Source organism: Myotis daubentonii, chromosome 12, assembly GCF_963259705.1.
Source record: "Myotis daubentonii chromosome 12, mMyoDau2.1, whole genome shotgun sequence".
Taxonomy (NCBI): domain Eukaryota; kingdom Metazoa; phylum Chordata; class Mammalia; order Chiroptera; family Vespertilionidae; genus Myotis; species Myotis daubentonii.
In genome coordinates this window covers 36,069,334-36,084,118 of record NC_081851.1, presented here as the reverse complement: position 1 = coordinate 36,084,118, position 14,785 = coordinate 36,069,334, and the positions used below count along the sequence as shown (strand labels likewise).

At 45.6% G+C, this 14,785-nt stretch overlaps 2 protein-coding genes across 2 annotated transcripts in view; both read left to right on the top strand.

Annotated features, from left to right (window-relative positions):
- Window positions 1-14,785, top strand: part of CCT7 (chaperonin containing TCP1 subunit 7) — a 354,827-nt gene that overhangs the window by 68,795 nt on the left and 271,247 nt on the right. The gene's annotated exons all lie outside the window — the stretch shown is intronic.
- On the top strand, window positions 8,362-13,059 carry SPR (sepiapterin reductase). Its single transcript, XM_059659424.1, has 3 exons — window positions 8,362-8,855; window positions 9,452-9,742; window positions 11,432-13,059. Exons 1-3 carry the CDS (start codon window positions 8,534-8,536, stop codon window positions 11,620-11,622), a joined length of 804 nt encoding a protein of 267 aa, XP_059515407.1. The 5' UTR covers window positions 8,362-8,533; the 3' UTR covers window positions 11,623-13,059.

Sequence of the window (14,785 nt, the reverse complement as noted above, 5' to 3'; positions counted from 1 at the left end):
AACCCAGGTACATGCCCTTGACCGGAATCGAACCTGGGACCTTTCAGTCCACAGGCTGAAGCTCTATCCACTGAGCCAAACCGGTTTCGGCTTTTAAGCCTTTTTTAAAAACCTTCTGGCACTACAAGATGCTTCAGGCTATTTCCTGTACCAGTTCTAGAACTAGCCATTTCTCCAAGAAACCCTGGTTCTTTTATTGGAGAAAGGTATTAGAAACCAAAATCTGGGTACTGGGTGTGCTTATGGCTACTGAGGTGCCTTTGCTTTTATTTATTTATTTATTTATTTAATTGATTGATTTCAGAGAGGAAGGAAGAGGGAGAGGGAGAGAGAGACAGAAACATCAATGATGAGAGAGAATTACCGACTGGCTGCCTCCTGCACGCCCCATACTGGGGATTGAGCCCACAACCCAGGCTTGTGCCCCCAACCAGAATCAAACCTGGGACCCTTCAGTCTGCAGGCCGACACTATCCACTGAGCCAAACAGGCTAGGACAGACCTTTGTTTCTTTTTTTTTTTTTTTTTAATATATTCTATTGATTTCTTTACAAGTTTTGTTTTTTATTTATTTTTTAAATATATTTTATTGATGTTTTACAGAGAGGAAGGGAGAGAGATAGAGAGTTAGAAACATCGATGAGAGAGAAACATCGATCATCTGCCTCCTGCACATCCCCCACTGGGGAAGTGCCCGCAACCCAGATACATGCTCTTGACTGGAATCGAACCTGGGACCTTTCAGTCCGCAGGCCGACGCTCTATCCACTGAGCCAAACCGGTTTCGGCTCTATTGATTTCTTAGAGAGAGGAGGGGAAAGGGACAGAGAGTCAGAAACATCGATGAGAGAGAAACATCGATCAGCTGCCTCCTGCATGCCCCCCACTGGGGATGTGTCCGCAACCTTCATCTTCTACCACTAAAAAAGGCATATGCCCCCAACCGGAATCGAACCTGGGACCCTTCAGTCCGCAGGCCGACGCTCCATCCGCTGAGCCAAACCGGCTAGGGCAGGCCTTTGTTACTTGATCCTCTCAGAGGGCAGAGCTCAGGAATATATGTGTATAGACATATCTACAATTACTTGTCTATTTATCTTTCTGTATCTGTATTAAGATAAATATGAGTTCATATTGATGTCTCCAGTGCCAATCAGTTACCACACGATTCATTCTAGCCTTCCCCCTGCTCCCGTCTATTTGTAAATTCCCATTCCAATAGCAGGTTTCACACAGTGAAAGAAGTATTGCCCTCACAAAACAACTGAGTTGAGAAGTTCTTCAGAAGGTTCCAGCAAATAAACTAATTTATCTTCAAGCTACTCTGAGTTGTTAGAAAGTCCTGCCCTGTTGCTACTGAAAAGGAAAATAGCAAGGCTTTCTTTTGGTTAAATGGCCTTCTTAATGTGCAACAATTGCTATTTTACCCTGTTAGAATGTCTTGTGTAATTACATGATAAAGCAGTTCCAAAGTATCTTGTGTATCATGTAGTTTTTGGCTGGAAAAGGTCTACTCTGTTTATTGTCAGCAATCCATGGCGCTATCTTATTTTTTTTTTTTTTTTTAAGGCTCCAGTTGTTTCTGCATATGCAAGGGTCTGATATACAGGAGACAGAAATAGCACATTTAAGGATATCATTAGCCCAGTCAGCATGGCTCAGTGGTTGAGTGTTGACCTGTGAACCAGGAGGTCACGGGTTTGATTCCCGGTCAGGGCATGTGCCCTGGTTACAGGCTCAATCCTCAGTGATTCTCTCTCATCATTGATGTTTCTATCTTTCTGTCTCCCTCTCCCTTCTCTCTGAAATCAATAAAGATACACTTTTTTAAAAGTAATATCATTAACCTTTTTACACACAGATCTTAATTCTAAAAACTGTTTTTCAGTAACACATTTTATGAAAGAAATTTTTGTTTCTTCATCAAATGCCAAAAATCCTTCATCTTCTACCACTAAAAATAGCAACTTAGAGCAACGTTTTTTATCAGGCTTTCTGTTTAAAGTTTTGCATAGACTCAAAAGTAGAAGTAGCTATCTTCTTGAAATATTTTTTAAGTGAAGTCTGTTGTTTTGAAATTTGGTTAGAAGAAATGAATAGGTTTAGGATAGCTAATTTTTCTGACATGGTCTCCTTTTATTCATAGTCTACATTCCTTGTTATATCTGGGTCAAAATTGTTTCAGCAGGGATGCTGTTTTACATGATTGTAGAGTTTTCTTCCTCATAAAACCTGACTGTAACATAATGCTCCATCCCTACAGTTGGTAGTCATTTGAAGCCCTTTATTCAAAAAGGTGAATCTAAGGAGACAATGACTGCGATGGAAGCTACAGTAATATAAAACTAAAAAAATAAAATAAAAAGCTACAGGGATATAAAAAAGACTGCTCAGAAATACTTATGCAATTCATCTGAAAAGGATAAAGGGATTAATCTGATATAAAAGACTTGGAAGTAGATCCAGGAGATCAAATGAACTATTTGTGGGAATTTTACTCAAAAAGACTAAAATGAGTAAAATTGCAGAAAGATGTTCTTAAACTGAAAAAAGATTTGATTCTTCATAACAAAAGGGCTCATTAAGTTTAAATTACTATGAACATATGGTAGATTCTCAATAAATTTTTGTGTAATAAATGATAAAAATACGATCTACACCTAAGCATAGCAAGTAGATCCAGCCAGAGACAAAATGAATTATCTACAAAATAAAAAACAGAGCAGCATTAGCCTGTTTGGGGGATCATACTAGATATTAGAAAGGTGACAGATCATCATTTCAGAGTATCAAACTTAAAATTTCATGAGTGAATGATTCTATGCTTTATTAGAGTCTTGTTCATTAGAGAGGGCAACAGAAAGACACTTCTATACATTCAAGGGCTCAAAAAGTAGCAACTCATATAAATTCTCTGAAACTAACAAACTCAACGAAGTATTCCAGTTGAGAGATTAATCAAAATAAAGAACTCAAGTATATGAAAGATACAATATGATAAAAATATAACCACTGAGACCAGAAAACAGAGTTAATTCTTAAATACTTGGTTTCCCTGCTGATGAAATAGTAAGATGTCAAAAATAATTCCTGAAGGGGAAGATATGATGTATAAAATTAAATATAAATAAGTTAAATATAAAGGCCACATAAAATTTTAAAACTGGTGCCTGGGAAGGTGTGGAGGAAGGAATTAAAATGTGCCAAAGCTCTCATAAAATGGAGTCATCATTATACCATCATAACAACAACAATAAAGCAATATCCTAAGTGCTTTATATTTAGCTGCTTTATTCCAGACTCTATGAACACAGGGATTATCTGAGTTGCTCACCAGAACTAGCCCATTTCTTGGCTCATGTTAGGTATCCAACAAATATTTGTGCAAGGTTGACCAGGCAATCCTATAAAATAATCAAGGTTAAACATACCATGTGACTTGGGCAAGGCTGCACAAGTTAAAGGCAGAAACACGATTCCGACCAGGCCCGTTTGCCTCCAAGTCCACAGTCACATTGCTTCCCCCAAACTGTAATGTTTACATTTACATTTCCAAATCAATAGGGGAAAAAGTACAAGTAAGTGGAACAAAAAATTTTGGGTTAAAAGAAATAAAGGGGTAACAGAAGGAAGGAAGGAAGGAAGGAAGGAAGGAAGGAAGGAAGGAAGGAAGGAAGGGAGGGAGGGAGGGAGGGAGGGGAAAAAAAAAAAAAAAACAACACACACACACACACACACACACACACACACACACAAAAGCCGAGAAATAGGCCTAATAGAAATGGGCAAAGAACATGAGTGAGCAACTCACAAAAGAAATAAATATACACAAGCTTACTAAAATCTAAAGATATGAAAGAAAATTAGTATGGTGAAATGGACATGCTTATATGCTATTTGTAATATGGAATTATTCTAACCTTTTCAGAGGTCTTTTGGGCATTCTATTAAATAGTAGAATATTCTAGTACCTTTACCAGTTTCCAGGGCTTAAATTATGTTTTATTATAGAAATGTAGAGGCCCAGTGCACGAAATTCGTGCACTCGGGGGAGAGGGGAAGGTCCCTCAGCCCAGCCTGCGCCCTCTCGCAGTCTGGGAGCCCTGCGATCAATCGCCCTGCAAAGGGAGGCCCCGCCCACCCACTGCAGTCCACTGGTCAGGGGCCTGGGCCTCCCTCTTTGGGGCGATCATGGGGTGATGGCGGGGCCCCCTGACCAATCGCATTGCACCCACCTTGGCTGGCCTAGCGCCAGAGTGTGCCATAGTGTGGTCATCCGGACGGTCGTCCTGCTGTTTGGTCATTCAGTCAATTTGCATATTATGCTTTTATTATTATAGAAGATATTCACATATACACAAAAGAAAGAGAATTATATAATGGACCACAATACACCTATCAACAAAAGAAAGTTCAAGTCCGGCCAGTGTGCCTCTGTGGTGTAGTGTGCACTTATGAACCAAGAAGTGGTTTGATTCCCGGTCAGGGCACATGCCTGGGTTTCGAGCTCAGTAGGGGGCATGCAGGCGGCAGTAGATCAATGATTCTCTCTCATCATTAATGTTTCTATCTCTCTCCCCCTCTCCCTTCCTCTCTGAAATCAATATATTTTTTAAAAAATTTTTAAAAAGGAAGTTCAAAACTACAGGAAATGTTTATAAGAGCTTATTACAGTTTATTATTGAACCAAACTGAGGATATTCCCAGAAGCAATATCTCAACAGATTGAAAAAATGCTCTGAAGAACAGCAGTTTTGCGTTAGAAATGTGTAAGGAAGGTACAGGAAATCCTCTGATGGTGTGGATTAAGGAGTGGGGAGAAAGCAAAGCAGTCCAATCTCTAGGACTTGGACAAAGAGCAAAATGGAGAGAGGCATACTTTTACATTGGTGGTACAGGATAGCTAACACTGAACATATACATAGCATAGAGTTAATATTTAACATTTACAGTGTAGAGAAATAGTTAACATTAAAATGCGCCTGTGAGGATGGTTAGGCCTTGAGGGGTCTGGGAAAGAAGATTACTTTGGTATTTCAAAGGTCTGTTATCCTAGATTTATAAGAACAATGAATGGGACTCCTTTAAGATAAAGGTTAACCTTTTAGTAAGAAAAATATAAGCCTGGGGTGTGATTACCACTGTGGCCTGTCCAGTTAGGAATGTATAATCAGATCATTTTGTGTAGTTACTTCTGTAGCTTTTGAGCTTGTCAGGTTTCCTACATAGCTATACCTAAAATCCAGATTCAATAATTATCCAGAGCTTGCCTCCATTGCTTTATCTATCCCTGTTTGCTTCCTCTCCTCCCTTTTTTGTTACCTGAGTACTCTAAAGCATATCCCAGCCTTCATATCACTTCACTTTGTCTAAAAAATTTAATTATTTTCTTACATAACCATATTCCATTATTACACCTAAAATCAATAATAAATCCTCAACATCATCTAATACCCAAACTATATTGAAATTTCCTCAATTATCTAAAAAAGGGTTTTTTTACATTGCTTTGTTTGAATCAGAATTGAAACATATTGAGTTATTATGTCTTTTTAGTGTGAAGCAGTTCTTCCGACCTTTTTTTCATGCACTGACTCAAAGAAACTGATCAATGCTCTCACATTCTGGATTTTCTACTTAAAAATAATTTTTTAAAAAAAATTCTCACCTAAAGATATTCTTTTTAATTGATTTTAGAGAAAAAGGAAGGGTGAGGGAGAGAGAGAAACATCGATTGGTTGCCTCTCTTCACATCCCAACTGGAGAATAAACCTGCAACCCGGGTATGTGTCCTAATTGGGAATCAAACCTGTGACCTTTTGGTGTATGAGACAATGCTCCAACCAATGGAGTCACACTGGCCAGGATGGATTTTTTTACTTTTTTAATTTAATTTAATTTGTCTTTTTGTTATTGGGTTGTAAATATGGTTAATTTTTAAAAATATATGTTTTCATTGATTTTTTTAGAGACAGGAAGGGAGAGGAAGAGAGAGATAGAAACATCGATGATGAGAGAGAATCATCAATTGGCTGCCTCTTGCACACCCTCTACTGAAGATGGAGCCCAAAACCCAGGCATGTGACCTGATCAGGAATGGAATCGTGGCCTCCTGGTTCATGGATCAACGCTCAACCACCAAACCACACTGGCCAGGCAGTAAGGTTAATTTTTTTAAAATCTGCTATTCAGGAATCATTTCAGATTTTTAAAATGATGCAAAAATAGTATTAAGAACTCCTATACACCTTTAACCCAGATTTCTCCAATGTGAATATTTTACCACACTTGCTTTCTTCATTCTATTTTGTTAAAGATAAGATTCCCTTCACCTCTAAATACTTCAGTGTATTTCCAAGAACAAAGACATTTTCTTATATAACAACAGTGTAATGGTCAAAATCAGAAAATGATGCAAGGCCACTAACTAATCTACAGATTTTATTCAAATTTCACCAATTTTTCTTCTAATGTCCTTTATCAGATTTAGGCTGTCAAATCTATTTTAATATTTCTTACCGTTCAGGCATTTGTACCTTAAAAAAAAAAGTTACTACCAATTGCGGTTACAGTAGTCCCCAAACTTGGTTGCACATTAGAATCACCTGGAGATCTTTTAAAAATTCCTAGAGAAAATTCTTAAGGAAAACAATGCTGAAAGCATCACACTTTCTGAATTCAAATATATTGCAAAGCTATAGTAATTAAAACAGTATGGTACTGGCATACTGTACAAGAACACACAATAGAGAAAGGACAGTCCCTTCAATCAGTGATGTTGAGAAAATTTGACAGCCACATGCAAAAGAATAAAACTGGACTTTTATGTTACACTAAACACAAAAGTTAAGTTAAAATGGATTAAAGACTTGAACTCAACACTGGAAACCATAAAACTCCCAGAAGAAAACATAAGCAATGAGCTCCTTGACACAGGTCCTGGTGATGGTTTCATTTATTCTGACATCTAAAGCAAAAGCAACACAAACAAAAATAAACAAATTGGACTACACCAAACTAAAAGCTTATGTACAGTAAAGAAAACCATCAACAAATGAAAAGGCAACCTACTGAATGGGAGAAAATACTGTATTTGCAAGTCATATATCTGACAAGGGGTTAATATCCAAAAGACATAAAAAACTCATACATCTCAACAGCAAATAAATAAATAAATAAATAAATAAAAATAATAATAATAAAATAACAAACACAAAACAATCCAATTTAAAAATGGGTAGCCTGGCTGGCGAGGCTCAGAGGTTAAGCATCAACCTATGAAGCAAAAGGTCAAGGCGCATGCCGGGGTTGCAGGCTCAATCCCCAGGGGAGTGCCTGCAAGAGGCAGCTAATCAACGATTCTCTCATCCTTGATGTTTCTATTTCTCTCTCTCTCTCCCTTCCTCTCTGAAATCAATAAAATATATGTATATTTTTTAAATGGGCAGAAGAGCCCTAGCCAGTTTGGCACAGTGGATAGAGCGTTGGCCTGTGGACCAAAGGGTCCTGGTTGGATTCCGGTCAAGGGCACCTACGTTGGTTGCACGCTCCTCCCCCACCTGAGCCTTGGTCACGGCTCCTGCAGGAGGCAGCCGATGGATGTGTTTCTCTCACACTGATGTTTCTTTCTGTCTTTCCTTCTCTCTTCCACTCTCCCTGAAAATCAATGGGGAAAAAAATCCTCAGGTGAGGATTAACAAACAAAAATTAAAATTAAAAAAAAAAATGGGCAGAAGATATGAGTAGACATTTCTCTAAAGAAGGAATACAGATGGACAAGTACAAGACCGAAATGTGAGTTTCCTGAACCACAGGCCTGGATAGGACTTAGGTGACCATCTCTGCAAACTTCAAGCTGGGAGTAAACCCAGTCGCCCACTAGGAAGAGTGCAGCATGAGTGGGTACAGAATCCCGGGTACTCAGGCCTTTAGGAAATGGGGGAGTAAGAAATCTGGCACTGGCACCGACTTGCTTAGGGCCTGATAAGGAAGAAGAGGTTTTTACATCACTTGGAGGAGCGACTGTGGTTCCCCCGAAGGTACCTCCTGTAACCCACAGGGCGGTGAGTTCCCCAGGCCCAGTAGAAACCCCAAAGTCTAACTTGGCACGGGCTTCATTTAGGGCTTTGGCTGAAAGAGGATGCGAGCCACGGTGCAAGCTGGCCTGACCACGAGGAAGTCACTTGTGCAAGGAAGTCGGGTCTGGACTTCGGAGGAGAATGCGTGCCGGCGGGGAACTGAAGGTGCAGCCGTGCCAGCTCAGAGCGGGGCTAGGATTTCCTGGGGGGGCGGGGCGGGGGGGCGCGATTCCCCGCCCTTTTGGTTTAGCGGCTTTAGCCCTTTCCCGGCGCCACCGACTCTTCCGGAGCTGGTCCTCCACCTCGGCCACCAGCGGCCAAGAAAACAAGTGCGAGGGCGGCGCAGCCCGAGGCCCTAGGTCCCCGCCCCGTCGGGCGGGGTCTCCGCCTACTCCCTACGCGGCCCGATCCGCCCCGGGGTCCCGGTACCTGCGCGAGCCGGCGGAGTCGGAGGCATGGAGGGCGACTGTGGCCCGGAGGGCTGCCTGGGGCGCGCGGTGTGCGTGGTGACCGGGGCCTCCCGCGGCTTCGGCCGGGTGCTGACCCTCCTCCTGGCCCCGCTGCTCTCCCCCGGCTCCGTGCTGGTCCTGAACGCCCGGAACGACGAGGCGCTGCGGCAGCTGGAGGCCGAGCTGGGCGCCGGGCGGCCCGGGCCGCGCGTGGTGCGGGTGCCCGCCGACCTGGGCGCCGAGGCCGGCCTGCAGCGGCTCCTCGACGCCGTGCGCGCGCTGCCCAGGCCCGAGGGGCTGCAGCGGGTGCTGCTGATCAACAATGCAGGTAGGACGCCCGCCGGCGGGCACCGACTCCCCGGGTGGGCGCTGGGAATGCTCAGCGCCCTTTCCTTCTCCCTCTCACTGCCTCCGGCGCTGGGAACTTTAAAGGTGACTGCTCGGAGTCAGAAAAGACGCCCGAAAGCCCTGGCTTTTCCCTGAGGTGTGGAGGAGGACCCTGTGCGCATTGCATTCCATGCCCCCAGCCCCATTCGCCTTCCGCCCTCCGCCTCTCCGGGTTAAAGGCCAGGTTTTCCTGGAACCCCGCGGAACTTTCCCGATCGTCCTGCTCGGCGCCCTCTGGCGGAGGCCTGAGTCCGGGTGTGGGTCTCCCAGTTGTAGGAAATTTCCCCGCTCCTGCACATGGCCCCAGAGTTCTCGCCCAGTACCAGACCAGGGCCTTCTCCGTCCGCAACTTGGGGTGAGTGGGCGCCCCCGGTGTGTGCGTCTGCAGAGCTGCCCAGGGAGAGGCGCCGTCAGAAGCCCTAGGGAGCCGGCTCCGATAGGTCTGGGTGGGAAGGCGGTGTCGGGAGGAATTTGGAGAGGGCCGGGAGAAGAGAAAGCCCGCTTGCACTGGGTGATTCTTAAGGTCTGGTTTTTCAGGCACACTTGGGGATGTGTCCAAAGGCTTCGTCAACCTGGCTGATGCTGCTGAAATGAACAGCTACTGGGCTCTGAACTTAACCTCCATGCTCTGCCTGACTTCCTGCATCCTGAGGGCCTTCCCGGACAGTCCTGGCCTCAGCAGGACTGTGGTTAACATCTCTTCCATCTGTGCTCTGCAGCCCTTCAAGGGCTGGACACTGTACTGTGCGGGGAAGGCGGCCCGTGAGATGATGTTCAAGGTGCTGGCCTCAGAGGAGCCTGGTGTGCGGGTGCTGAGCTATGCTCCAGGTAGGTGGGACGTTACTGCCATCCCTGTACCCCAGAACCAGCTGGTTCCCCTCTGGGGGCTGGGCAAGGGGCCTAGTCTGGTCCCTCCAAATATAGTGTCCCGGAATCATTCCTTAAAGGAAATAAAGGGCCCAAGGACATTAGACCTGGCAGGAGCAGGGAGCCATAGTTAGAGGGTCGGGAGAGAGAGTGGGGAGCTGCCTGAACTGGAGAGTGGGCCCAGAAAGTCTGAGCTATTAGAGTTTGAGAGATAGGGCTTGAATTCCAGCCTGTACCCCATGTCCTCATGTAAAACAGAAGATTCTACTTGTCTCTCAGGGCAGTTAGGAGGACTGAATCAGGAAATATATGTGAAAATCGCTCATGGTGAAGGGCGATCTAATTGTTAGCACTTCAGATTGTTTGATAGGACTTACCACACTATATTAACGTCATTTGTATGCTTCTCTAGCTTGATAGGAAAGCCTTGAAGGCAGGGAATATGCCTGCATGTCTCCAGCACATAGCAGAGCACCCTATTGAGTCAGTCTGCAGAAAATGCTAGTTGAGTGAAGAGCACACAGACATTGTTGATTGCTGACGGTATCGGCCTGAGCTGTGCTGGAACACTGGTTGGGGGTGGGGGAGGGGTGGAATTCTGGGGTAAATCAGGTAGGGCACTCACGGAAGTTAAAGTGTCAGGGATCTTGTGATGTGTGGTTTCTCGCGACCCTACCATGATGCCACTGTGCCTTTCTGAAAAGTGAGGCTTGAGGTTGCTGCAATTAGAAGGTGGTGACCGCTATTGTTTAATGTCTGAGAGCTTAGAGATCCAATAGTCTGTTCCTCTTGGCACCCTGGAGGCCAAGGGGTAGAATGACCTGACCAAAGTTCAGCTGTGGCAGAAGTCCAAGGATCAAAGTCCCAGGATCAAACTTCACCTCCAAATTCATGACCAGTGCCATTTCTACTTCCTCATGCTCTCTAGTTCCCAGTTCTCCCTAACACATACTCGGTTACTTTTCCAGCCAACAGGCAACTCAGCCGCCAATCTGAGCTCAGCCTAGGACTTAGTCAACAGTGCGCAAATAAGAACCACAGCCAGGATCGGAGCAGACTCCAGAATGCCATGTGACTGGGTTAGATCCCAGCGGACTCTGGGCATTAGGAGGAAGTTGAACTTTTTGCAAGGCTGCCAGGGCCTGAATGAAGGTCGTGGTTTCATTTCAGTCTCTGAAAGAACATTGTAACCGGTGTCCAAAGTGGGGGAGTGGGAGACGGACGCTGTTTGTCAAAATAGCAAGTCCCCACTTACCAGGAATGCACAGGTGGTTGAAAGACATTCAAGGATCAGGAGGCTGGCTTTTCCAGCGATGGGATTTCTTTACTTTCTGCCCCTGAGGCCCATTAACTGCAGATTCTGGGGTGCTATGATTCTGATATGAAAAGCAGAAAGTGCCTATAAGAGTTCACTGATGTCACCTTAGGAGGAGGCGCTGGTTGGACAGGAGATAATAAGTTTGGTTGTACACCGGGTGGTCTAGAGGAACCATGTTCAGTGGGCATTGGAATTTGAGCTCAATAGAGCCAGAGTGGAGCCTCTGACCACACATATTAGCCAAGATCAAGTGTTGCCTCTGGCCACACTTGACTCCACCCCACTTCACACACACAGCAGGGCCCCCTCATCTTCTGCTCTTTATCCCCTAGGGCCCCTGGACACAGACATGCAGCAGGTGGCCCGGGAGACCTCTGTGGACCCAGACTTGCGGAAACGGCTGCAGGAGCTGAAGACAAAGGGGGAGCTGGTGGATTGTAAGATGTCAGCCCAGAAACTGCTAAACTTGCTTCAGAAAGATATGTTCAAGTCTGGAGCCCATGTTGACTTCTTCGATAAATAAGCCCTATCCTTGGTTTCCTGGGGCTCTCTTCCCCCTCTTTCGGGCACACCCAGAAGCCCTGTGCCTCCTCACATCTTGCCACAATGGCACCACCAACTCTGCTTTACACAGATAAGCACTCATGCCTACTGTCCTGCTCTCAGACCCAGCCAGCTGTGAGGTCACTGGGGCACTCAGTTCTTAGGCGTCTGTGTTGAGCACCCTTAAATTAGGTGAGAGAAGTGATGGGCATTGGTGTTCTCCCTCCAGGAATAGAATCTCAAGGATGGCAAAAGTAGGACAAGAAGTTGAAACACTGAAGAGAAGGGGTTGGGTCTCCTTCCATGGCCAGTCCATGGGGGGAGGGGGAGAGGCTGCTTCAAGAAGGAGGGCCCAGTAGATTCACAGATGGGCTGGCGGGGAGGGAGGACAGCGAAGTTTCAGTCTATCTGGATGCCCTTTACTCAGGGTAACAGGACCTTCTATTGAACTTCAAAGCCTCATTCTTATACCTTCTCTCTCCAGAACCTACTGTTTGTTCCCCAGATGGGGAGTAGGGGGCTGAGAGTTTTTGTACATGTCAAAGGCAGTTACAAATAAAGTGTGAGTTGTCCTTTATTAGTGCCTGGAGTACAGTCATGCCTCTGATACAGGGCCCATGACTAATCCCCTGGTTTGCTGGGCCCAGGGGTATTCCTGAGGCAATCAACCCAAACATGGGGTGCTGCCCTTATTTCCAGATTCAAACAAAGTTGGCCAAGATGGGCACTCCCAGACACCTGTTCCTTCATGCTTTTTTGCCTACAGTGACCCCAGTCCTGACTAACCTTTCCTCACCCTTGACTTACTCATGAGGGTACAGCCTGTAGGGATGGGTCATTTCCCTGGCTCTGTTGGCTCCCATTGAAGAATGGACCGTGAAAGAACTGACTCCTTTCATCCCCTTGCCCTCTACCTGAACCTTAGGCATCCCTTTTCATTCCCATAAATTTTGTTGGGACTTCCTCTCAGGCTCAGATGGTCCATTGACCTGTTAATTCCAGGATATAACTAAACCAGATAAGTAACTATGCTATTTCTAGCTTCTGTAAATATGCTTGCTTGAATAATAGGAAAGTGAAGGGGGGTGGGGGCGCTGGAAATCTGGTGTACGTTCTTAATCAGTCTATGGTCTGGTCACTGCTCCCTCTTAAATCATCTGTCTTGCAGGACCTGTTTGCTTAAGCGTTGTTACCACCTTGGGAAGGCCATAAACTGACGCTCCCAGACGGAATTGTCAGGGCTGGTGCCAGGCCAGGCCTTGACGTAGGGTCTCACAGCACCAATCCCAGAGGGTTTTTTTGCTCTTTTTTGCCTTTATAAGCTTACCCCTAACTTCATTTTGGGACCTCGAGGTTTCGAGTGGCGATAGCCTTTCGTGGTCGCCGTCGGCTTTGAAGTAAAAGCTCTACAATTCGACCCTCTGGTTGTGGCGTTTTCTATTGGACTCGCTGAATTTCAGTATAACAGCATGTCTACCCCTTGCCCACATGGCAATGCTCTGAATGGATCCCACCTCCTCACGGGCCTGTTGTGGGCCCTCCTGGTTTTACCCACCTGGTCCATGGTCCCGGTCCTGGAATGGGCCTAGGACCAACATGCCTTAGGCAGTGGTTCTCAACCTTCTGGCCCTTTAAATACAGTTCCTCATGTTGTAACCCAACCATAAAATTATTTTCGTTGCTACTTCGTCACTGTAATGTTGCTACTGTGATGAATCGTCATGTAAATATCTGATATGCAGGATGGTCTTAGGCGACCCCTGTGAAAGGGTCGTTCCAACGCCAAAGGGGTCGCGACCCATAGGTTGAGAACTGCTGCCTTAGGGGAAGGTGGGCAAGATGACAAGAGAGGGAAGCGCTGAGAAACCAGGGGTAGGACCAAACCCCCCTTCTGCAGGTGAGTAGATGTGGACAAGCTGGGGGCTCTGCAGTGGTGGTCAGCCAGCCCCTTTCTGGCCTGTATTTGGGAGGAGAGCTTGGTCCCTGCCAGCCATCTCCAGGACTCAGGCCTCGGTCTGACCAAGCAGCAGGGAACTCTTTGTTCCTCCTGTGCACAGCAGAGGGCGCACCGAGGCCATGCCTCCTGGAGGAAAGGCAGCTCCTCTGGCTGGAGGGAGGCCCTGGGCTGGAGTTGGCGGTGCCCTGCTGGGTTTCCTAGGAGGGAGCAAGCAAATCATGCTCTTTTTTTCACTCAGAGCCTTTTTACTCACTGGAGTCAAAATCGCTATACACAGATCCCTGCTCGGCCACTTACCAGCTGTAACCCAGGGCAAGTTTTTTCTCTGTGCCTCAATTTCCTTATCTAAAAAAAGGGATTAGCCCTAGCCAGTTTGGCTCACTGGATAGAGCGTCGGCCTGGGGGCTGAAGAGTCCCGGGTTCGATTCCGGTCAAGGGCATGTACCTTGGTTGCGGGCACCTCCCCAGTAGGAGGTGTGCAGGAGGCAGCTGATCGATGCTTTTCTGTCATCGATGTTTCTGACTCTCTATCTCTCTCCCTTCCTCTCTGTAAAAAATCAATAAAATACATTTTTAAAAAAAGGATTATCAGGTGCCTTCCTTAAAGGGCCATTGTATTAAATAAGCCAATGTTTGTAATGTTAAGCACAGTATTTGCCCCTTAGAAGCTACTGTTATTCATTGCCCTTTAATATCAAGATCCAGATCAGCCCAGAGCCCCACTTGCAGCTTCATGTCTTCCTCGTGTCCCAGATGCCCTCCCACGGGCTAAACCGAGGCAAGAACTCTCACTGTGCTGTTCTTGTTCTGGGCCTCGGTAGGTCTGGGCTTCAGGCTGGACACCTTGTCTTGGACTCACTGGACCTATGGGAAATGCATGGACCTTGAAGTCAACAACCCTCAGTCTAACTTCCCTCTGTGATGGAGGTGCTGTGGGGTCTCAGACAGGGCCCTTCCCTTCCGGGGCTTTCCTTGGGACAGATGAGCACTAACATTCCTCCTGCAAACCTTCCTTTAAGTCCGTGATGGCGAACCTTTTGAGCTCGGCGTGTCAGCATTTTGAAAAACCCTAACTTAACTCTGGTACCGTGTCACATATAGAAATTTTTTGATATTTGCAACCATAGTAAAACAAAGATTTATATTTTTGATATTTATTTTATATATTTAAATGCCATTTAACAAA

What these genes read in the sequence shown, in the direction of transcription:
- SPR (XM_059659424.1), top strand. Translation starts at nt 8,534, where the DNA reads ATGGAGGGCGACTGTGGCCCGGAGGGCTGCCTGGGGCGCGCGGTGTGC. An exon ending in GCTGCTGATCAACAATGCAG is followed by an intron (nt 8,856 to 9,451) that starts GTAGGACGCCCG and finishes CTGGTTTTTCAG; the next exon opens with GCACACTTGGGGATGTGTCC. An exon ending in GGTGCTGAGCTATGCTCCAG is followed by an intron (nt 9,743 to 11,431) that starts GTAGGTGGGACG and finishes TTTATCCCCTAG; the next exon opens with GGCCCCTGGACACAGACATG.